The 24652-nt window shown below is 22.5% G+C and overlaps 5 protein-coding genes across 5 annotated transcripts; 1 reads left to right on the top strand and 4 right to left on the bottom strand. All coding sequences in view use genetic code 6, as the record gives it.

Annotated features, from left to right (window-relative positions):
• Positions 1 to 341: 341 nt before the first annotated feature.
• TTHERM_00715870 (transmembrane protein, putative) lies at positions 342 to 1872 on the bottom strand (the record flags this gene model as incomplete). The annotated part of the gene is made up of 4 exons (XM_001031946.2): positions 342 to 598; positions 662 to 726; positions 789 to 886; positions 1693 to 1872. The coding sequence occupies 4 exons, from the start codon at positions 1870 to 1872 to the stop codon at positions 342 to 344; spliced, it is 600 nt and encodes a 199-aa protein (XP_001031946.2).
• Positions 1873 to 5344: 3472 nt separating this feature from the next.
• TTHERM_00715850 (NADH-ubiquinone oxidoreductase complex I, 21 kDa subunit) lies at positions 5345 to 6081 on the bottom strand (the record flags this gene model as incomplete). Its single annotated transcript, XM_001031944.3, has 2 exons — positions 5345 to 5604; positions 5889 to 6081. The coding sequence occupies 2 exons, from the start codon at positions 6079 to 6081 to the stop codon at positions 5345 to 5347; spliced, it is 453 nt and encodes a 150-aa protein (XP_001031944.1).
• Positions 6082 to 7919: 1838 nt separating this feature from the next.
• TTHERM_00715840 (Mpv17/PMP22 family protein) lies at positions 7920 to 8480 on the top strand (the record flags this gene model as incomplete). The annotated part of the gene is made up of 1 exon (XM_001031943.1): positions 7920 to 8480. One exon carries the CDS (start codon positions 7920 to 7922, stop codon positions 8478 to 8480), a length of 561 nt encoding a protein of 186 aa, XP_001031943.1.
• A 2382-nt stretch (positions 8481 to 10862) lies between these two features.
• On the bottom strand, positions 10863 to 14245 carry TTHERM_00715820 (Serine/Threonine kinase domain protein; the record flags this gene model as incomplete). Its single annotated transcript, XM_001031941.2, has 10 exons — positions 10863 to 10964; positions 11025 to 11103; positions 11168 to 11227; positions 11292 to 11387; positions 11443 to 11761; positions 11825 to 11905; positions 11954 to 12001; positions 12163 to 12469; positions 12852 to 12905; positions 13058 to 14245. 10 exons carry the CDS (start codon positions 14243 to 14245, stop codon positions 10863 to 10865), a joined length of 2334 nt encoding a protein of 777 aa, XP_001031941.2.
• Positions 14246 to 16165: 1920 nt separating this feature from the next.
• Positions 16166 to 23243, bottom strand: TTHERM_00715810 (bromodomain protein; the record flags this gene model as incomplete). The annotated part of the gene is made up of 6 exons (XM_001031940.2): positions 16166 to 17881; positions 18001 to 20133; positions 20211 to 20574; positions 20695 to 21337; positions 22450 to 22633; positions 23034 to 23243. The coding sequence occupies 6 exons, from the start codon at positions 23241 to 23243 to the stop codon at positions 16166 to 16168; spliced, it is 5250 nt and encodes a 1749-aa protein (XP_001031940.2).
• Between the last annotated feature and the right edge of the window lie 1409 nt (positions 23244 to 24652).

The following is a 24652-nucleotide window of genomic DNA, read 5'->3' as shown; positions in this document are numbered from 1 at the left end:
TCTATTAACTAAAAGTCAAATATATAATAATTAGAAAGAAAATTTAGTTTAAATAAAAGTAAAATAAGTTTTGTATCTCTCTTTGATAATATTGGGGAAATGTGAATATTTAAAACTCAAAATAATTTATAATTTTTTAAAATAAATATTTATTTAAGTTTTTATTGAGCTATTTTTTGTTAATGGTAAGAAAAAAAAAATATTCTCAAGTTATATTTTTAATTTTAAATATGTTTTATAAAATATTTTATAAATATATATATAAGATATTGTTCTTATAAAGTAATATAAGATAAATAATTATATTTTAATTATTTCAATATTTGTTTGAATCATTTGATTCACCATTTTACACAATAACCACTAGGGTTCCATGCGTTGGGGTCTTCGTATTAGCATTTCAAACCTTTACAACAAAAGCTTGAATGTCTGCAAAAATCACCTATTGGGCTGCATTCTTCATCTTCTGTTAACATAGAGACTTATTCTTAATGACTAGATTTAGAGACTAGATAAACAGATGAAGAGATAAGGATGACTCCAAATAGAATAAATGCGATTAATTTTTAGATATTCATTTTTTTTTTCTTGTTTGTTACTTTTTAATTTATTATTTTTTTTATTTTTAATTTATCTAATTCGTTTTAGACAAATTTATTACAATAAAATTGTTATTTTTCGTTTAGTAATCCAAATTTAATTTCATCATTTTATTCTTTTAATTTTCTATATTTTAAGTTTACAGTTAGTATAATTTTTCATTTATATCGTTTGAATCATCTACTTACCTATTCTAATATTTCAAATTGATTTTACAAATTACTCTAAAATAGAACAGTTTGTATAATTTTTCTTTTATATCTTTTGAATCATCTACTTATCTATTCTAATATTTCAAATTGATTTTACTAATTTCTTTAAATAGAGGACTAATTTGATTCAAATGAATAAAGTAGATAAGTTTATTAGATTTCATTTATTGACAAAATAAATAATAAATAAAAAATATTTCTTACCAAAATTTTATCAGGTATCTTTATTTTTATCATATTTATTTTAACTTTAAATTAAATATTACATTTAATTGATTTTAATAAAATAATTTCAAGCATTAAACATTTATAATTTTAAATATTTGCTTCTAAATATAGTTGAAATTAATAATAAAATTAAAATTTTAAATATTATTTGTTGTAATTTATTTTATGTTAATTCGAATTTCCATGTTTTTTCTTTGCTTGTTATCCATCCTAACTTTTCAACTTTTAAAAGTAGGGAGACAGACGAGTTAAAATTAGTGAAATTTAAATTTTATTGAAAAAAAGAATTTTTATTAGTTTTGTGGAATTTATCAATCATCACATAATTAAATGAAATCTATATAGAAAATTTAATTTTAAGATAAAGTTAATATGTATTTTTTTGAAATTAAGGATAATTTAGGGAAAATATATGTGAATATATATTCAAAGCTATCTAGAAATTGTTGTAATTTTAAAATAGTTTTAACTATTGATTTAAATATTTTTTATTTAAGGAACCAAAAAAATAAAATTATACTTTTAAATACATTATTTATATTTTTTTATAAAGATATTTAAGATATTATTTTTATTTAATTTATATAGGATAAATAATGAAATTTCAATTATTTCAATATTTAAGTCAATCCTTACTTCTTTTCTCTTTTACACAAAAGCCTTCAGGATTATAAACATGAGGATTATCTATTTAGCATACTAAACCTTTGCAGCAATCCCAATAACTCCTGCAAAGAGTACCTTCTACACGGCATTTAGAAGGTTCTCTTAACATAAAGCTTCTTTCTTATTAACTAGATTTAGAGTTGACAAAATTATTCATTTAAAGCATTTAGTTGATATGTTGATTCTATATATTTTGGCTTATAGATGTATAAAAAATTAATGGAAAAAATGAAAAAAAACCAAGAATGCTTATATACTTACATTTAAGAAGTTTTTTTTGAAAATATTAAGTAATAATATGAATGAATAATTTATTATTACTTTAATCTTTCTTAAACATATAACTCCAAATGTAAAGATTGATTTTAGTTACACATGAAACCTTTAAAATTTTATTAAAAATTAAATTTTTTATAGAAAGAAGACACTCACTTTAATATCCGATAATATTGATAGTATTGAAAAGATATATTTTTAAAATTAGATTTATTGAATATATAACATTAATATAAATAAACAAAGACTTAAAAATATAAAAAGTAAAAATTTCTTTTTGTAATAATTTAAATAAATTATAAATAGAATGTTTATTGAATCTCTATTTCATATCAAGTATTTTTTTTATTTATCAAAAATAAATTGAGAAAAATAAATTCAATAACTAACTTAATAATAAGATTTTTAAAAATTTAAAATTACAAAAATTATTAGCAGGATAGCATTAAAATCTTATTTTCATTTAAAATTAGATTACCATCAAAAAATTATTATACATCATCAAAATTCTATTAAAAATTTTTTTGATCACATACTCATAGGCAAATATTTTAAAACAAAAAAGCAAAATTCATATAAGAAAGCCGTAAATGCACTAAAACAAGTTAATTATCATAATAGCTTCTTTATTTAAAAACATAATTCTAACTTTTTATCCAAAAATATTCATTATTTTAAGTCTACAATTAACTCTCTTTTATTTTTCTTTTTATTTATTTTATAAAATTAATTAAATAATTCCTCAGATATTTTTAAAAACCAAAATACAGAATTTGGTCAAGCATGCATGCATACATACATATGTATTGATATACTTAAACAATTTTTTGAATACATTTAGTACAAACATGAATATTTGATTCGTAATTTAACCAATGTTAAAGATATTGATAAATATTGATTTAAACTACACATAAAACCTTAAAATTATGATAGGTCTATTTAAATCATCTATTTTAAAAATATTCATATTTTTAGATTTCTAAATTTTTCTGTATTTTCAATCAAAACTAAGTACACTTAAAAATTTATTCAATATTCAAGAATGAAAACTTTTATCTTTAAAAATTAAATTTATGATTTTAGATTAATAATTTATTGAATTGACAAATATTGACTATAATTTATTATTTATTTATTTATTTATTTATTTATTTATTTATTTATCCATCAACAACAAATTGAGAAAAATTCAAATTTAGTAAAATAAAATATTTTTAAAATAAATAAAATTAATAAAAAACAATTTTATAGTTTAAAATTACAAAAATTACTAGGTATTTAAAAACCAATATATTTTCATTTAAATTTTAATGATTATCAAAAAACTATTATACATCATCAAATTTCTATTAAAATTTTTTTGATCAAACTTCTTAGGGTTTGACTTGAATATTACCAAAAATTATTATTTTACTAAAATCAAATCATTATTTTTAAAACCTTAAATGCTTTTATTAATAATAAATTTATTGATTAAATTAATAAATAAACTAAAATAAAAATAATTTAAAAATAGTAAGTAAATTTTTACTTTAATTAATTCGCTATTAATAATTTTTTGTATTTGCATTTATTCTCAAAGTTTGATGTTTTATTTAATTTAATTTATTATTATTTTATAATAATTAAATTCTCAGACCAAAAAAAATACACTCAATTCTTTGTTTTATTCTAAAATTTATTTTTATTATTTTATATTTTTAATTATTTGGATTTAAGATAAAGTATATTTAATTGATTTAAATCTTATCTCTAGTATTTTATATTTATTTTAATTACTTTCCTTTAATGTATTCTATTTAATCTATCCAATTTATTTTCTAATTTATTCTAAATAGAGTATACTATTTGAAAGGATAAAGCACGATAAGTTTATTTGATATCCATACAAAATAATTTACAATTAATAAAAAATATTATAGTTTAGAAAATATTTTATTAGCTTGAAATTTTTTTTATTAGACAATTTTAAGATTTATAATAAATTAAATTTAAAATCGTAATAAATATTTCTTATTTATTTGCTTAGCGACAAAAAATATGAACAGCTCAATTAAAATAACCTTATTTTTAAGTATGGAGCATTAAATTAAAAAAATTTTTCTTTTATATTTATTAAAGTTAAATTTATTTAATTATTTTATATATTATAAATAGTATTTTATCTTTATTTTAATTAGTTTCTTTTAAAAAAAAGCTAATTATATATTCTAGCCTATTAAATTATTATTCTAATTTGTACCAAATAGAGTATTTGATTCCAATGAATTAGCAAGATCAAGCTCATTTGATATTAATATAAAAAGAATTTGCAATAAATTAAAAATTTTATCGCTTAACAAAGATTTGCTTTTAATGAATTTTTTAGTTAGATAAACTAAAAGGGCATAATAAAATAAATTTAAATTGGTAATAAGTATTATTATTTATAGAACAGTGGATGAATAATTCAATTTAATATCATTATTTTAAGCATAGAAAGTTTTATTTTAAAAACCTTTGCTTGCATTTAAATATTTTAGATTAAATAATAAAAGTTATTTAGTGGTTTTAAAAATTATCTTTAGTATGCTATTATCTTTTTAATTATTTTTTTGTAAATCATAATTACTTAAGTGCTCTAATCTATCAATTTTACTTTTTGAATATAGAAAAAATAAAGATAAAAATAATTTAAAATAAATTTAAATATTATTGTTTTAAAAAAATTATATTTATTTGACCACAAATATTAATTTAATAATCTAAAAATGCAATAAAATAAAGATAAAATAGTAAAAAATATTTTTTATTCTTAAGAAAGCATGATGAATAGTTCAATTCAATTTCACAATTTTTTAACATTGAAAATTTAATTTTTGAAATCTAAATGATATATACTATAAATAAATTCTATTTAGTTGTTTTAAATATTATTTGTTGTATTTTATCTACATTCTAATTATTTTCTTTTAAAACACTACTACCTTTATACTTTAATTAATCTATAAAATTAATTTTTTTAATTTGCATTTTATAGAGAATTATATAAAATTTAATAAAAGAAGGTTAGTTTATTCGATATCAAGTTAAAAGTAATTGGCAATTTATTAAAAATATTATTGTCTAAAAAGATTTTATTTACTCTACAATTATTTTAATTAAATAATCTAAAGATGTATACATGATAAAATAAATTTAAATTTATTGAATAGTGAATGAATAGCTGAATTTAATAACTTATTCTAAGAAAATACATTAAAAAATATATAAGCTAAATACTAGAATTGAAATTGCACATTTGCTAAACTAAACAAGTTATTTTCAATGCCTTTGATAGCTATCTATATTTTTTATTTGAAATATTCAAATAAATTTATTCAATCTCTAATTCTTAACTTTTTGAAGAAAGAGTTATCTTCGAATTCGGAAGTGAAGTCGTACTTATTAAGTTTTCTTTCCTTTCTCTTCCATACGAGACCATTATCAACAAATCCATTAAGTCTGTAGTAAGAATTATTAAATCCAAGAACCAATCCCCATAAAATAACACCACCATAAACAGAGCTGAATAAACCTCTTCTATAATTTAAAGAACTGAAAGTTAATCCTTTCAAAACCCATCTAGAGAGAGGGAAACCTATAGAATAACAAAATTCAAGTTAATTTATCGCTTTATTTGAAGTTTTTTTATAATAAAATTTGTAATTTTTCATTTTATGCTCACTTAATCTAATTTTTTCATAATGATTGAATAATATTTATAAACGTGTTTATGAAAGAGTTAAGCAAAATATTTGGTTTTTTTATTGATTTAAATGTTAAATAAACAGTTTCAATGCTGATTTGAGTAAAATCTACTATTATTTTTGATCAATAAGCTATTTTTTAATGAATTTTAATAAAATGATTTATATTTTTTACCGATTGCAGCACTGAATAAAACTAATCCAAAATCAGCCTTGTTGAAATTGCTAAGAACATCAACAAAGGAGCTGTTGGAGTTAATAATAGGATAGGGAGGACGCTCACCCTAATCTAAAACAAATCTTGGATCTCTTCTTTTGAATAAATTGAGACCTCCTAAGAAGCTATCATGAGCAAAGGTTTAACTCATTGATAATATCTATTGACTTTATATTTCTAAATTAATAAATCTTCTTTGAATTTTTTCTTCAAATCTTAATAAACTCTGAAATGCATGACCTACCTTCTTCTATTTAATAAAATTTCTTCAAATACAATATATTTAACTTTAGAGAAAAGATATATTGTTTTTATTATATATATTATCAAGTAGGTAGGCTTGCAAATGAAAATAAAATGAAAGATAAAAACACAGCCAATAGTTAAATAAAAATTTGATTTAACAATTTTTTATACAAAATTAAAAAACATTCCATAGTAAGCAAACATATGAATTTAAACCTTGTTAGAGATAGCTGACAAGCACGCTAACAATATAATCATATCAATTAAAGCATAAAATATATTGAAATTATGTTCCGAAAATTTAATACAATACCAAGATTCTTAATCCTTTATGCAAGGACATCTCTTTTAAAATGAACCTTAATTAAGTATTTGAACATATTTATGTGTTAAGATTTATTTTACTTTTGAGATCTTAAAAACTAAAAATATTTACTATTTAGTCTTAGAGTTAACTATTTTATCTTATCGCTATTAAAAATGAACAAACTCTACCGCATTTAAAACAATTTATACATTTAAAGGATCAAGATAAACAACATTATCCTCAGAAATAATAAAATTCTTACCAGTATATTTTAAATTATGTTTATGTCTTTTAAATGATAGCTTGAGGGATATTTTAATATTGAATTTTTTTTTTTACAGCTTCAGTCAGTAAAAAGCTTTGAAGCAGTTGAAAGTTCTTAATATAAAATGCATAATTGTATATAAACATTTAGCTTAAACTGTAATTAATACTTTTTAAAATACAAATTTTATTTTATTTTACAATCAATATTTAAGATTTGGGTGTAAAAATATGTTATTTCTTTACCTAAAATTTAGAAATATTTTTATTCTCTATAAAATAAATATTCTGCTATTAAACAAAAGCAATAAAAGCAACCTTTAATAAATATCATTTTAAATAAATATAAATTAGTTTAATATTTTTTTAAAAAGCAATTAAAAAAAGTAAAATAAATTAATAAAATTTGGATTTCTTTACATAGTTTAAAATTTTTTATTTTTATTTTATTTATTAATTTGTTAAAATAAATTTTTTTTGGGTTTAAATAACTTGTAATTAATGCTTATTATTACAATTTGATAAGCCATTGAATTTCTAGAAATATATTATTTTTATTGTTTATTTACTCGTCTACCCTACTTTTAGTTTAAAATGTATGGGTTAAAAAATATTAAATTTGCCAAATTATAAGTTTACAGTTCTATCAATATCTAAAAAAAGAAAATATGAAAGGATTAAGATTTCTAACGATACTCTAGTCAAAAAATGTACCTTTAAGATAATTATAAGCATATTAGATAAAATAGTAGTTTTACTGTTTGAGTACAAATATCTAACATTTTATTTAGAAAATTCAAGAAGTTTTTTTGTTAGATTTTAAGGAGTTTTAGAAAAATAGATTAAAGGATGTAATTAAATGAGTTGAATAAAATTGTAATATAGACAAGAAGAATATATTGAATTGAAAATGCTTCATCTATTTACTTAACTTTGATGTAAATACTTAATATTAAAAATCAACCTCCTTTAAAAAAAAATAAATAGTAATTTGACTTAAATACCAATATATGTCTTATGAAATATCATAAAAAAAATTTAATTAGAAATTAACATATTCTTACAAACTAGTAAAAAATAATTAAAAATAAGATATTTATTAAAGAGTTAGCGTAGGAAACAAATAAAAAAACAATCAATCAAGAAAATTAAATAACTAGCAAGCAATAAAAATGTCAAGCTTCTTCAAAAATTTATTTACTAAATATAATACATTTACTATGCAAAAACCATTCACAAGTATTTCATTGAGCACAGGAGTTATCCTTGGTCTCGGAGATGTGCTAGAGTAGTTTATTGAGAAAAAATCAACAAAGGTGCCCAAGCCATTCGAAATACGTAGAGTTCTCAACATGAGCGCCTATGGTTTAACGATTTATGGACCTTTTTGCAGTCTCTGGTATACTAAATGGCTGCCTACGTTAGCTCCTTTAACTCCTACTCCTGCATTAAAATAGTTATCTTTAAAAATACTTTATGATGAAACACTGCAAAGTGGATTTTTCTATATGAGCTTTTTATATACTTTAACGAGATTAGAAGGAGGTTCACATCAGTAAGGATAGGACAAAGTGAAGAGAGATTTCTTCAGATGCTACTTGGCTGATTTAGCTGTTTGGCCATGGATTTAATATTTAAATTTCAGATACGTTCCTCCTCACTTGTAAGCTATAGTTGTTTCTTCATTGACCGTATTTTGGGGTGCATATATAAGCTACGTATAGCACTCATGAGAAATCGGTAGATATAAATTTAATAACATTCTAGATTAAAAATAAATGAAATTCATAAAAAAACTAATACATTAAATTTCTTTTTAATATCAAAGATAAATAAAAAATAACTCAGTAATTATGACTATTGTAAGAAAATAAACATTTACTTAAATAATAACAATTAATTAAACTAGCACCAAAAGCTTAGAGATTAGATAACAATTAAAGAAATATGCCTCTTTCATATTTACTAATTTACAAATATAAAATAGCCTATAAATTAGTTGATGAATAATATTTTACATAGATCTAAAGGAGTAATTTGCATTCATAAAAATAAAAGAGTATGAATGTCAATCAATACGCACTGATATCTAAATTATCTTTTCTGCATCTTAATAAGCAAACAATCAAACAAATAAACATACAAACAAACAAATAAATAAATCAAATAATTTAAGTATGATTTTTATAATTGAATAAATAAAACATTTACCTACCATTCCTATAACTATTGCAATAATTTATTTTAGAAAAAACTTAATAAATAATTTAATAAATAAACTTCTTAATTTATCTTTGATAAATTACTATCCCCATTTTAAAAAGTCTTGTCATTGTTTATATTATTATATTTTTCTGTTATTTCCATTTTCATTTCTTTTATTTTCCCATCAATTTCAATATAAGCTTTAGTCTAAACTTTTTTTATCATTTAACTTGTAGATTTTCTTTCAAAGAATTAAAAGGAAAATTAACTAATAAAATATGTTTTATTTGGAAATTTTAATAACTCCAAAAATTATTCTCAAACAGAAAATGGCAATCAAATAAATTTATTTAATGTTTATAATTTATTTTTAGGAATAATTCAAAGACTTTTCAAGAAATTTCTTTGCTCCAAATTAGACGTGCCTTAAAAAAAGATATTTGTTCAATATTTTTAATTTGTAAACATAAATACAAAAACATCATCAATAGATAAATAAATATTCTTAATTTAATTAATTTTGTTAAATATTCAAACAATTTAAATCTAATTTCGGAATTTATTTATTTTTGAATAACCAGCCTCATTCAATAAAAAAATATCTAAATTAAGAAATATCTATTTTTCTTTAATATGCAAACTAAAAATAACACTTTAAATAAAATTAATAAGTCATCTTATCTAAATTATTTGTGAAATATATCTTATTATTAAAAATATGATCTATTTTATCAAACCAAAGAAAAACATAACACAAAATTTCATATTACCAAATTGTTCTCAATTATGTCTAAATCATCACCAATATTAATACATTGGTTTTACAATATTGATAACAGATATGGATTTTTTTGTTTTCAATTTATTTTGCTTTGGATATTTATTTTTTTTAAAGTGTCAATATTATCAACCTAAAGTTTATAAAGTCAGTTAAAATTCGATTGATGAAAGCAATATTTAGAGTTTTCTAGCAATATGAGGAAGGTATTAATAATTATTCAAAATAATTCAAGTTAAAATTTTATTGAAATTAAAAATAATATTTAATGGTTTTATGCTAAAAAATAATTTAACTTGAATACCCACATTGAAATGTAAAATAGATATTATTTAATGAATTATTTGCAATCATCTATAAAAAATTAAAACACCTCATTAAATAGATACTAATTAATTATAATTGATATATTTTTAGAATTAAAAAAGAAATGTAAGTAAATAAATTAAAAGCAAGAAAAGAAGAAAAGCGCATAGAATTTAAAGGAATATCTTTAATTGAGATAGATATTCATATAGAAAATTTGGTTGAAATTGAAAGTGCTAATTTTAGTTTATAACAAATTTTTAATAAGAAAATTTCTAAGAAAATAAGATAAAAAATAATAAAATATATTCAAATATTAAATGAAGAAATGAGAATAATAAAATAAATTTATAGATAAAATAATACAAATTTTAATTTCGCAATGTTGAAAATGTAAAATTTATAAAGAATAATTTAGCTTAATTCAATACACAATTATATATACACATATTAGAAAATGTTAATAATAAACCCTTACAAAAGCATATTACTTAATTTGTTTTAAATTTTAGTTAGTAATTGTAGTAATCTTTTAGCTTTTAAAGCTTGAAGAGTTATTGTCAGCTTATTTAGAAAATATTTAGAATATTTATTATGGTAATATAGTTAGTTAGTTAGTTCATTTATTTAATTTTATTTTTTTAATTGATTAGAATTTTTAAATTTATTAAAATTATAGAAAAGTAATTTTTATTTTATATAGTTTTTTAGTTAGTTAACTTACTTTTTCTATTTTGTATTTTTTTTGAATTTAAAATTTATTTATTATCATTTGAAAAAACAGTCATTCATTAATTCATCTTATTTTTAATTAGATTTTCCCCTTTCATTCATGATAAGTCACAGTATCGTATTAAAGTGATTTGCAGGAATCAATAGCAGAATAACTAATCATAGACGAGGAATTTATAGAATTTATTGATCCATTCTTTTTGATTATAAAAATTTTTCATTAAAAAATATCTTATTAAAGTAACAATTGATTTACAATAAATGCAACTTCATTTTTCGGGACCATAGCTTATTTTATATCTTGCTATGATATGACGACCTTTTCCTGCAGTTCTCTTTTTATAATAAGAAAATATATACATAAATAAAATAAATTAGAACAAGAATTCAATTTTTTACATTTCATCTCTCAAGAGACTGCTGTATCCATCATTAACCCATTCATCATCAATCAATTCACTTTAATCAAATTAATAATTAAAATGTTATTCTTTTTATATGTATTAAATATTGATAAATTTACTCTAAAGTAATTCTCTCTAAAGGATGACTATTCAGCATAGATTTTAAAATCAATTTTAAGCCAAAGGAAATGCTTCTTGTTTTGGGGAATTGAAGACTATTTTTAATTTGAAATTAAATTTATTGATAATAACCTTTAATGATAATTATACTCAGTAGTTGATATTTCATTGAACAGATCTTCTAAATTGGTGCTTTTATAAGGAGTAGTGTAAAATACAAAACAAAAGAATGTCACACCTAAAGACCAAATATCAGCTCTTTTGTAGAAGTCATTATTCTTTTCAACATTTTTTTCGTTGTCAATAAGCTCTGGCGCCATAAAACAGAGAGTTCCTTGATCTTGTTTGAGAACTTTCTGTTCACCCAATATTAAGGAAATACTGAAATCAGTAATTACTGCTGTTCCGTTTTAGGTGAATAAAATATTTTAAGGTTTCAAATCTCTATGAATAACATCATTGAAATGTACTATTTTAATAAAAAGGTTGATGTATATTATTGAATAAGAACTTAGAATAACGAAATGCATACAGTATCCCAGACCTTTTAAGCAATCTCTGAATATTTTACGTAAAAGATATTCTTCTATAAAGAAAACCTTTTCTTTTACCACTTACAAGATGGGTTCTTTAGTTTATTCTTCGCTGCTCATTATTGAACAATCACTATTCTTATATTCCGTTTATGATTAAGCAAAGTATTCTATTTCTCCTTCAATCGTTCCTTTATCTTAGTGTTTTTTTTCAAGTAAGAAGAGTTATTTTCTTTCGTCATATTCAATTAGTTGTCCTTTTTCAGCAAAATCTATCACTTTTTATCATTTATTAATTGGTTTAATAATTTTATTCGTATAAAAATTATTCATATACCTAAGTAGATTTTATCATTTTCTGTGTCATCAATTACTTCGTATAGCTTAACTATGTTCTCATGCTCAAGCTTTTTCATCACAGCTATTTCAGATTAAACAGTCTATATTCCAGTGAATATTTTAGTCCTGCCTTTTTCATCTTTATAAAATTACTTCATCTTTTTCAGTTATTATTTCTTAAAGTATTTTATGGCAAACTCTTAAAAGCTTCCATTTTCATCTTTTACCTTTGCATAGCGAACTTTTCCATACTAACCTTCTCCTAGGACACTACCTATCTCGTATTGATTCATTGTCTTCTAACCCTATATTTATTAAAATAAAAAGTATTATTGGCTGTACGTATATTCTATCAATAGGGCTTTCGAGTGAAATCAACTTTTTAATTTTATTTTAAAATTTAACCAGTTATTTTAGTTATTAAAAGCTGAATTCAATTATATAATCAATCAATTATAGAACAATAATCTTTAGTTGGCCTTAAAAATTAATAACATTAATAAACAGTTCGTTAATTGAAAGATTTCAATTCATTATTTTATCCTGCTGAGTTTAAAAGACAAGTTAATTTCATGAAAGTCATTGATACATTTTTTTGTTTTTAGAAAACACCAATTCCATTTGAAAAAACAGATTTTTTTTATGAAGTTGATAAAAATTAATTTAAATATTTTAAATAATTATTACATTTATCTTGCTTTTGTGGATTAATGTCGATTCCTTTACTATTCTTCTATTTGACTAATATGATTTTTTTTATAATTAATTAATTAATTATCATAAAATATTTCTTTAAATAAATAATTTTCAAGAAAAAAGTATGAAAAAAAAAAAAAAATTGATGGATTATTATTTAAAAGAATTAAGAAGAATTCATTAATTGATATTTGTACCAATGAACGAAAAGTTGTCCTTTTTTAATTTCCTCTCCTCTCACCAATGATTTCATGAGATTTATTTAGATTTTCATTCTCGTGAGCATTTCTTCTATCCATTTAGCATTCATGTTGATGTGACATTTTTTACTTTAATTAAATATTTTCCTTAATTTGGTTAAGCTAGTCTAATTCTGCAATTTCTAACTCAGTTCGCTGCATAGATTATAAAGAAAACTAAGTTTCATTATGGTCATCTACTAAGTCATCATAGCCATTTATTGGTGAACACTCAGGAGATAGTGAAGGCATGTTAAAGTTATTTATACTCATAATTTTCTGCTAGAAAATTTATTTTTATAGCGGAGAAACTTAACTTAGATTTCTAGACTTCATTGGCCTGGCTTCATGTTTTTAAATTATATTTTAAAGAGCATCTTAAAGAGAATTTCTCTATGGACTATATTTAGTTTTTTCTTAAGTTCCAGACATCATGGATTTTACACGCTAGTGATAGTTCGACTTTAGTTAGGAGGGTGGAGGCAAATTGTTAACTTTTGAATTGTTCAATTATTGTTCTTGGTCATTTGCATCTTCATCAGAAGAATCCTCTTCAGGTACCTCTAGATTTTAATCCTAGATAAATTATTAATGCGAGGGAACTGCAAAAACTGAGTGTTAATTCTTCTAAAAAGTATCTTCATCTAACTCTTAGATACTGCTTTATTTGGCAATTTCATAAAGAGTATATTTACTTACTTTCTCTTCAAAATTTTCTTCCTCATCATTGCTATCAAGGTCGCTTTAGGTCTTTAATTTCGTGAGGGTCTAATTCTTTTGGCCTAGAGCTTCTAATTTTGAATATATATTAAGTGATCCTCTTCTACCATTCTTAGAAGATAGCGGAGTATTTTGCTCCAGTATCTTCTCACGCTAACTTTTTTTAGCGTTAAGTATTTATAAAAGTTATTCTTAACTCTGCTCCGACGAGTATACTTAAGTTTTGCAAAATCTAGATTGTCTCACTGCTACTCCACTATTACTATTTCTACTAGGAGTTTAAATATTGATAGCACCTGATCTTTGAAACATCCTACGGTTTTATTAAATATAAGAAAGCTAGATTTCTTCCTAAGATGGGTTGGAGGAGTTATTTCTACTTGATTCAGAAATATCACCTACAATTAGTTCGTTTTCTTTCTACATTTTTTAATTTTTTTTATTTTAGAATGGGGCTTCGCTATAAAAATAGATGCGGCTGAGCCCTAAATAATTTACTTGTGATTTATTATAATAAATATTGTTTTAGTAAAAATTATAAAGCCTTAATCAATCTTATGTTATTATCCTCCAGATTCATTTAACTTTATATCCTAATTTATCATAAATAAAAAAAATCTTAAGAAAATCAGTAAAAAAATAATAAATCAAGCTCTTTATCTATGCATTAAGACTATTACTGTGCATCTTTAGCTCATTAATTAACTAAATATTGTGGATATTATTGAGGCTAATTTATCTTTTACTAGTAAAGATAATAATTGCAGAAATAATTAATTAGATCATATTTGAAATAATTGATACGCTGCACAAATTTTAAATCACTATTTAAATAAATAGGCTCATAATTAATTCAAAGCAAATTATCAATAATAAAGTTATTGTTTTTTATAGTTTTTTAATTTATTAAACATGTTTATATGTGTTGCTTAATTTTTTACATTTTTACTGAATAAGATACTAACTAAATCTGAGGCAAGTAAAATACAACTTAAAAGCTAAAATAATTTAATTTTAAATGCCAAAAAATATTTTTGGGAGTACACATTAAATTTATGTGCAAGTCTTTTCTTTATATAATTATTAAAAATTTTTGATTAGATTCAATTTCAAGTTTTAAGTTTATCCCATTAACGATGTATTTACTAGTTAACAAAAAATTAAAATCTTGACTCATAAACAATTTATAGAAAGTAAAACCGAGCAAGCTAACATAAAAAATAAGCCTAAATTTAGAAATTGAATCATAGAATTTATTAATTTCATTTCAATTGATTATTTTAGATATTTATCTTTTTGTAAATTGCTAAATCTATTAAGAACATATTTCTAAACTATCTCACAAAGAGACAATTTTACATTTTGAATGATCATAGAAAGTCGTATATTTTCAAATAGATTTAAAATTTTTATTTGATAAATTCCAGTTATAAATTTAAAAAAAATATTAGAATATATTTTACATCTGTGTATTTACTCCTATCGGTACATCCAAAAAGTTTTACTGATTTTTTCCATTCAAATAAATTAACCATAGTATGAATTCTATTAATTTTCAAAAAAATCGGTAAAACTTTTTGGAGGTACCTATATTATTAAATTTTAAATAAAAAAAAATACTTTTAATTGTTAAATAAACTTTAAAATTAAAAAACTTATAGATGTAATTCGTTTCATTTTATTTCTGTAAGATGATGAACTATTATTTAGAAAAAAATAAATTTTTGTTATAAATTATTCTGTGAAGAATTTATTTTTAGATAACACTCGAAAGTATTTAATAAAAATTCAATCATTCGAAATTTAGTCCAAAAGTTTTTACAAGAAATTAATAAATACTTTGTATTAATATATACATGAAATTTAAAATAAAGTATTAAGCTAATATTATTTAGTAGGATACTGAATTTTGACCAATTTATGTCAGTAATTATTTGAATAAACTATTTTTGATAAATTAAAGAAGTTTAATTATTGATTGAAGTATTTTTATTTAGTATGCTTGAAAGTTTTTAGGGATTTTATTTTTATTGAAATGTAAACAAATGATTTAAAATTGAAAAAAAAAAACATTAGAATTAAAATGCAAGTGTAATTATTTTAAGCTATTAAGCTGGATTTTAGATTATAGAAGCGCAGAATTTCGATGTTCAAACTTTCTATAATTAACTAACAAATAAAAATTGATATTGAAATAAATATTTTTTATAGCATAAATTAACAAAAAATATTATTAATGTTTAATTAAATACTCCATTATATTATTATAAATTGGATTAGAATAATTTATTTAATGTTTTTGGTGTTAAATATATGTTAAAATTAAATTAGAAATAAATAAATATCTCATTGTGATTGATTTTAGATATATTTTTTTTGTTGTTATTACAATTGTTGTTGTTGTTGTTGTTAAATTTGCTTTTGTTAAATCTGATATTGTTAAAACTTTTTTATTTTTTAAATAAAATTGAGTGGTGAAAATATTTCTTCATTGTTTAGTTTTATTGATAAATAACCTAGATTATCAGTAGGAGTCCAGAGAGAAATTTCTAACAAAAATTTGTTGTTTTAAGGATCAATTTATCTTAATCTTTATTTTGTTATACAAACTGCCTCACTATTTATTACTTCTTAAGTTAAGAAGCTATCTTACGATAACAATCTATATAATTGTTTCTATATTTTAAATGATTAAACAACTTGCTCTACATCTTCTTAGCATAGAATCGAATAGAAGTCAGCATTTTCTTTACAATTTAGCTATATTTCATCCTTTATATTGGGTAACTCTGTAAAGTATGCACAACAAGCATAGTTAACATTATTTTAAATATGAAATTCTAAAGATTTTTCAGCTTAGTTGTTTTGGCTATTTTCTATATCCATTTAGCTTTTAGGATTTTATTCATTCTCAAGTCTCAATTCAACCTAAATTTATAAATTTATTAGTGTTTGCAAACAATTAATATTGAGATCATCCAAAAACGGAGGAGCTATTTTAATATTTATCTTTGGCTCTAATAATTACTATTTTTAATATAAATTTTTAACTAGATCATCATTTGTTTTCATTTTTTAGTAAATAATAGCATTTTTGCATTTTATTTTGTTGATTTCAACAATTTAAAATTTCTATTTTATAAATGAGTTTATATTTTGGCAGAATTTTTTGTTTATAACTTTGTTATTAATCATTTAATTGAGTTTTTTCACTCCGAAATAGTCAAACTCTGGGTTGATTACGTTGGAAATATTTATATCACTTATATTTTTTCCCAAAATATCACTTCCACTATTGCATTCTTTGAGATTTTTTTAGTTTATTTTAGATTTAAACTCTTAATATTTTCTCTCTTCCATTATTGCTTCAGTAGAATCATCTTCATCATCATCAAACTAACTGAATACATTTATTGCTTATTTTGGATTATTAAATGAATTGTCTTGACTTTTACTTATGAAAGTGTTTTCTTTTCCTTCTTCATCTTCTTTCTTAGAGTCAAGATTGAAGTTAAAAGATAAAGTAACATTGTCAAATATATTAGAATTTAATTCATCGATTTCTTAATCATTCTATTTTTATTTACCTTCTTCTTCAATCTTTGTATCATTATTGTTATTTGTCATACTTTCTGAAGATGTATGTTCAGAAATTTTTCTCTTTTTTTTGAAGTATTAAAGAATTTCTACTTAATTATTATTTTCATCTTCAACAAAAGTCTCGCATATATCAAATAGTTAGTCGCTCTTTATTGGATTCTTGCTCTATAATTAATTTAGAATATTGCTATAATTTTAATATGCCAAAAAGTGTTGGATTTTTTGCAAATTAGAGGAGTGCTTTTCAAAGCTTTTGTTATACTCCAAGAAGAATGACAGTATTTCACTTTACTTTTATTACTAATCTTTATCTCCCATTCCATAAATTGCATCTTTTGAATCGTCATAACCTTAACCACCATTCATATATCCTCCTTACTAATCGTTATCATTACCTCCGTTATATTAGCTTCCGTCATCTTTGTTTTTTGATTTTTTAGACTTTTGAGTTGTCGCATCTGGCTGCTTTTGTTAAATGAAATAAATCGTAAAAAATTGTTAAAAATCAATTTAAAAATATTTTTGTTAAATTAGATAAAAATGATTCAAAAAATTTAAATGATAAGATGATTTGAAATTACTTCTTAGTATTTCTAGATATCTCTGCTAAGCATACGACGGAACAGCTTCATTTCTCTTTCTATTTCAAGTATTTCCTCTTGCAATTTTTTCAAAGGATGAGATTCATCTAAGATCTAGTTGTTACTGACTTAAGTATCTAATGAAGCGTTTTTAGGGTTATCTCTGATAGAGAGTGGAGTTTTGTATACAATAGCTCTAGAACCAATTCTGTATAGCTTTTCACTAATATTTTTCAGCTTGTCAATATAATCAGGCTTGAGATCTTTGTAGAAATCTCTGAGCCTGTATAAAAACATTTTTAAGAACAGCTGAATTTTACGAATATCGAGATTATCTTTAATTTTCTATCTTTCATTTAAGATATCTCTAAAATAATCTAAAGTTTCAGAACGAACATCTTTTTTCTACTTTGCCCACTCTCTTATCATCCAATTAGTTACTTTCTACATTTTTGTTAGATTAAGTTCCAGCAGTTTTTTATACTTTAACTGTTTTCTTTTTATCATGTTCTCATACTCTTTTTTAAGAGCCTTTCTATCTAAAACAAATTTAAAATCTACACGCTCACCTCCAACTGAAATTTAAGGAATAGGAAAATTTTAAATAGATGGGTTATTAGCAGGTGGCATTACTGGAGATCCTCCAACATTAATCTTTATTTTATTGAAATTCAAATTTTGACTATTTGATGTATTTGCATTCTACTCTTACTATATGCTTTATGTTTTCTTAGGTTTTGAAGGGATAATTTTATCATAAATTTATCTTGAGTTGTAGCCAATGTCAAGTTGGCTATTTGGTTAAGATTGAGTTGAGCTCATTTTTGCTAATGAGGCATCAAAAGGAATTTTTATTAAATTTGATCCTGTGGAGGCACCTTCTTCAGGTTTTAAACTCTAACTCTTCATAAGAATAATTTTTGGAGGTTCGCTGGTATTCACTGGCTTATCAGAAACTTCATTATTAGCAAGAGCGGCTGCAGCTGCTGCAGCAGCAGCTTCAGCTTATTTTTATTAATGAGCTTATAGCAGCATTTATTCTTTCTTTTTAAGACGATTTTATCTCTTTTTTAACTCTTCCAATCTCTTTTACTCTTCAGTTTTTTGCTTTTCTTCCATTTCTCTGTTTTTTTTCTCTTAACCCATTTAAATAATTTATGCAGCCTTAAGACTCTATGACTGCTTCAATTCAGGTGTAGGTAAAAAGTTTCCACCTGCTGCTTGTGGATTTGGGATAGTTATTTTGTTTACTTTTCTTTCTTCCCCATCTTTTTCTGCAGTTTTGAATGTTGAATCTTTTAGCTTTATTTTTATTTCGTCTTCTGGCCTTTTAATTTTATTTGCATTTAGATCTTACACACTTTTTTATATAGATTCTCCTCCTATCTTCACTTTTATAATACTATCGGAGGAAGGATTCTTTTTTTGCAAGACATTGCCACTCATTGTAGATTTTCCTTAAGAAAGAGCTGATTTAGTTGGAGTGTTGGCATTTAATTTTTTTTTAAGCTCCTAGGACTAAGGAGATAAATTGCTTTAGCTATTTGTTTAACCATTTAAATGACCGTTTGGTCTTACTTTTTAAGGATTATTTCCATTGCCTAATTATTTTGCCTATTAATTAGCAAGTTGCTTACCAGAGCTTCCACTTTTTTCAGGAGTGAAATCTTTTTTTGCTTAGCTTAAAATTTTTTCTGGTGTGACTCCTTCCTTTCGTAGAGAACTATTAAGATCTGTAGGCTTTTTAATTTAAATTTTATCTCCACTAGCAGAAGCATGCAATTTATGCTTTAAATGGGCAGAATTAGCAGTGCTGCTAGTAGGTTTGAGTCCATGTAGTTTAATAGAATTAGTTTATTATGGTGTAGCCAAAGAATCAGATGGAGTCTATTTAGAAGTATTTAGCGATTAAGGTACAAATTCTTCTTCACTCTCTTCACCGTCATTTGTATTACTTTAAAATTTAGATTCTGAAGCATTTAAATTGTTAGTTTTGCTACTCTATTTAATTTTTTCAGATGATAAATTGGAGCTGTTTAATAGTTATTATTTTGTTGGAGTTGAGAATGAATCATTATTTGATTTTTGGCCTATTTGAGACTATTTCAATGATATCTTCGAATCGTTTAGTTGCTAATTTTTAAGATATTTGTTATTTGAATGAATCAAACAAAAAGTATTATAGTATTATGTTGATTATTTATTTTTACTGTTGATGAGTTGGCCTCCTTGTTGAGTGTTTAAGAAGTAGGAATTTTTATCTTATTAGATCCTATCTAAGAAGTAGATTCATTTTACTTTAGAGATAGATCGTCAATAAAGTTACTTTTCTTTTTAATGATAATATCATTATCATCATCGTCATCATCATTATAGCGACCTTCTTGATCCTAACTTTTCTATATTTCTTTATTTTCTATTTCCATTTTTTTAGCTGTTTAATCATCAAGATTTCCATTATCTTCTCTTTTTTAAGGGGTTTTTAAGGACGTACCACTTGTAGCTGCATCATTTATGTCTTAAGCATTTATATGTTCACTCCCATTTAGATTACTTTGAGTTGAAAAATTATTCCTTTTGAATAAACAAATTATAATTAATAAATCATTATTGAAAGCCACTTTTTTAAAAGAAGCTTAAAATGAAATTAAAGTGTGTGGTGGTATTTTTTTATCATAAATGTATTTTTTTTACAATGTGCCTTCAGGATTAATTAAGGTATTTTCTTCTGTTTCAAATTGTTAAACAAGTTGATGGACTCCTCTTCTTTATTTTTTTGAAAGAATGTATACATTTTTACATAGGATTCTTTATTTTTCTACATCAGACTTTTTTTTTGTTTAAACTTCAAGCTCAAGCTTGAGTTAGGCAAGCAGAGTTTGCAGTTCTTATATTTTGGCTGAATAGTCTTTTTATTTCTTTACTTTTTAAGTATTGTCTCCAGTTATTCTAGGTTATTTCATCCCAACTTAATTATTAGTTGGAGTAGGTTATTCGCCAGTTATTGTGGAATTACTCAAATTCAAACTTAAGTTTGGTGCGTTTAAGGATATTTTCAAAGACGTTGGCTAGAACACAGGATCCTCTTGTTACAAAGGTTAGTTGAGAGGCAACATTTGTATATTTTTTCCTGCCTACATCATCTATAATTCTTAATTTGAGAGTTCGAAAAATTTTCTTTCATTTAATGAACCAGGGATAAGATTTAGTCTTTTGTCACCGCCAATTAGTATATTTTTTTCATCCAGTCCATCTAACTTAATCTTCCTTTTTTTTTCTTCTTTTGCCTTTAGATCATCTAAATCTATTTGTATTTAGTATCCATCTGTATCAACTCCTAATATTAAATTTTTATATTAGAAAACATGCTAGTAAGATTGTTCACATTAATTTTTTAATATCAAAAATGGTAGATGAATGTATGTATGTATTTATTCTTTTAGAGGCACAAAATAATTAAAGAAAGAAAATTAGATGTAAAGCAAAAGAAATTAATAATAATCAATTTATTTAGAAAGCAATCAATCAAACCTGATTCTGTTTATAGTAATAAGAATAATTTAGATTTTGGTGAATTAAAAAAAGATAGAGATTGGGTGGGGAGAATATTGAATGAAGAAGATCTATTTTTGCAATTAATTTAATTAATATTATGAAAACTCAGTAAGTAATCATCCTTTGAAATTAAAATCCTTAATTCAAATTAAGAGGGGGAGTTAGAAATTCTTATAATTAATTAAATTTGTTAAAAAATGAATTTTGTCAAAATCTCTAAAAATAAAAAAAAAAGAGGAAATCTGTAAAAGAGAAACAAACTCTCCTCGTGCATATCTAAATTAAGATGCTGATAGAGACAGAGAGTTGAGCATACAATTCTAATCATTTTAGATAAAAATTTTGCATAGGCTTCGCTAAAAACACATGTCAAAAAAGAATATATTTTTAGCCAAAGCTTTATTGCATGGAGAGTAATTGATGCAATTATTTGCTATATTGAAAAAGTTAAAAAAATCCATAAATAATATGCAAGAATAAGTGGGAATTAAAATAGAAAATTAGAAAGATGGATTAAATGAGAATATAATCATAATTTTTTATTTGTTTGTGCTAAAAAAGAATTAGCTTATTGAGTTTTATTTTATTCGGTGGGTGGGTGGGAGGTTGGATGATAATTTGTGTAAAATTTTAAATTAGTTTAATATTTTGTTTCCAATTTACATCAATTTTTTCTTTCTTTAAATGACAAACTTCTGACAAAAAAGCAGTAAAACAATAATAATTAAAAAGTATATTGAAAAGTTTTGTTTTATTTGATTATGTCTAACTAACTAACTTATTTGATGTCTTTTGTCTAAATTTCAAATCAAAAATTTCTTTGTGCACTTACTTCCTAAACTGAATAAATCATTGCATAAAATGAAAAAAAAAATAATATTCTTTCTTAAATACCTAGAGCCTTATAATCTTCTAATAACTTTTAAAAATTTTTATCTACACGGCTTTTCATTTGATCAGCTTTTTGGTTTATTGGGTGGTCTGGAATTCTATTATAAGCCTTGCAGTTATTCACGATTAAATCAAAATCTTCCCATACTTCTTTTATTGTCTTATAAACACCCTCCAAAAAATTATTCTAATGTAGAAATTTTTACAAATAAAAATATAAATAAATATATTGTTTTAAGATTTTTTCAAACTAATTCATGCGAAAGCTAGTTTGCAATCTAGCTGTCTAAAGAGCAACTAACCATCAACTATCAATCGTATCATGTTTTTATTTTATCAGAAATATTTTGAAAATATTCACATTGTTTGTTTATTTTGATTGATCGATCGATCTCCTTACTAAGTAAGCGAAATGGGGTTGGCTGCAATAATCAAAAATTTAAAATGAAATACAATATGAACTGCTTTTCATAATTACTCTTTTTGTATCAATCTAGTGATGGTTAGTCTACTAAAAAATATATTTGCTCAATAATGGGTTTAAATAATTTTTATGAATATATAAGGAGGATAAAAAAAGCACCGACTTTGAGAGTGGATATGTCCATTGGCTTTTTAACAATGTCATAATAATCGCTCAATCCTAATGCTTTTACATCGACAGGTTCTCTAAAATCTAACGAATACTAACGCTTGCTAATGTCATTTATAATATCTAAAATACTCTCTTCCAGAGGTTTTGATGTATTCTTAATTGCTGTGTTACTACCTCCTCCTTTCACTATTTTCTTTGACATCCTATCTAAATCTCAAGAATACTTTCCTTAAAGAAAACAATAATAATTAATAAACGATAGATCAATTTTAAGTCTTTTCCTTTCTTTTATTTCTCCAGACTTTTTGATATTAATTGTTTTCAATTTCTTTTAAATTATAAATTTTTTCTCCCAAAAATCTCCTCACTATTTAAAGCTCCCCAGCCTGCCCTTCCCTTTCAGCCTTGTTTAAAGCCCATTTCTTTATATAATCCATATTCTATCATAACATCTCCTATGCTTTCGACTCAAGAGACTTCATATCTGTGTTCAACAGTCGCTCTCTTGCATAATACTCATCATCATTATTTACATTTGATCTTAAATGTTTCAAAAATTTAACTTAGGCAATACAAAGCTTATAAAATTAATCACCCCGCTTTTGATTAGAGAGTCTATTTGTTTCAAATATATAATCACAAAATTGATACATTTGATTTACCTTTCTAATTAATGTTATTCAAATTATTAAAAACTATTTTTATATACATTTAGTGTCTCAAACTTCTCCCCACTTTCCTGATTCAAAAAAAAAAAAACAATTAAAATAATAAATATTATATATATTAACAATATTTGAAATTAACAGTCTTCACGCCATAAATTAAATTATTGTCTAATTTGAAAAACAAAGAGGTTAAAATAGGATTATAAAGCAAAAATAGAGAAATTTAATATCAATCAATACAAGATATTTTTCTAAAAAAGATATTATAATCAACCCCATAAAAAAAGTAATTCCAATTAAAAAATCATATTTTTCAAAAAATAAAAATTTGTAAATCAAATTTTGAATTTAATGAAATGATATTAAAATAGAACCTAACAAATTTAATAATCATTTTTAAATACATAGATTGGAATTTTTATTTAATTAGTACATTTATTTAAATTTTGATTTTTAAAAATAATAAACAAATAATATTTGTTATTATTTTAATATTTAAAAAAACTTTATATTAATTTTATTATAAAATTGGATAGATAGCTTTATCAAATTCTTATTGGCTACTATATTAGAATTAAAATTATTAATTAAAATAAATAATATAACTAAATTGTTGTTTATTAAAGTCCTTTTTACTACTTTTTTTTTATAAAGTTTATGGGTGTATTCCATGTTTATATTCTAACAAATTTAGTCTATCGTTTTAGGCTAATAAGATATTTAGATTTAATTAAAAGAATTATATTTATGTAAAATATTTAAAAATAAACAAACAAATAAGTAAGTAAGTAATATTAATTATCTTATTTTAATACTTTAAATAATTTTTTTTAAATATTTTATAATAGTTTTATGAATAACAAGATTAAATTTAATTATAAAAATAGTATAAAATCCTTTGATTTTAAATTAATAATATAATTTAATTCGTTTTTTTAAAGTC

Source organism: Tetrahymena thermophila (genome assembly GCF_000189635.1).
Source record: "Tetrahymena thermophila SB210 genomic scaffold scf_8254377, whole genome shotgun sequence".
Lineage (NCBI taxonomy): Eukaryota > Ciliophora > Oligohymenophorea > Hymenostomatida > Tetrahymenidae > Tetrahymena > Tetrahymena thermophila.
This window is presented reverse-complemented; position numbering and strand designations above follow the sequence as displayed.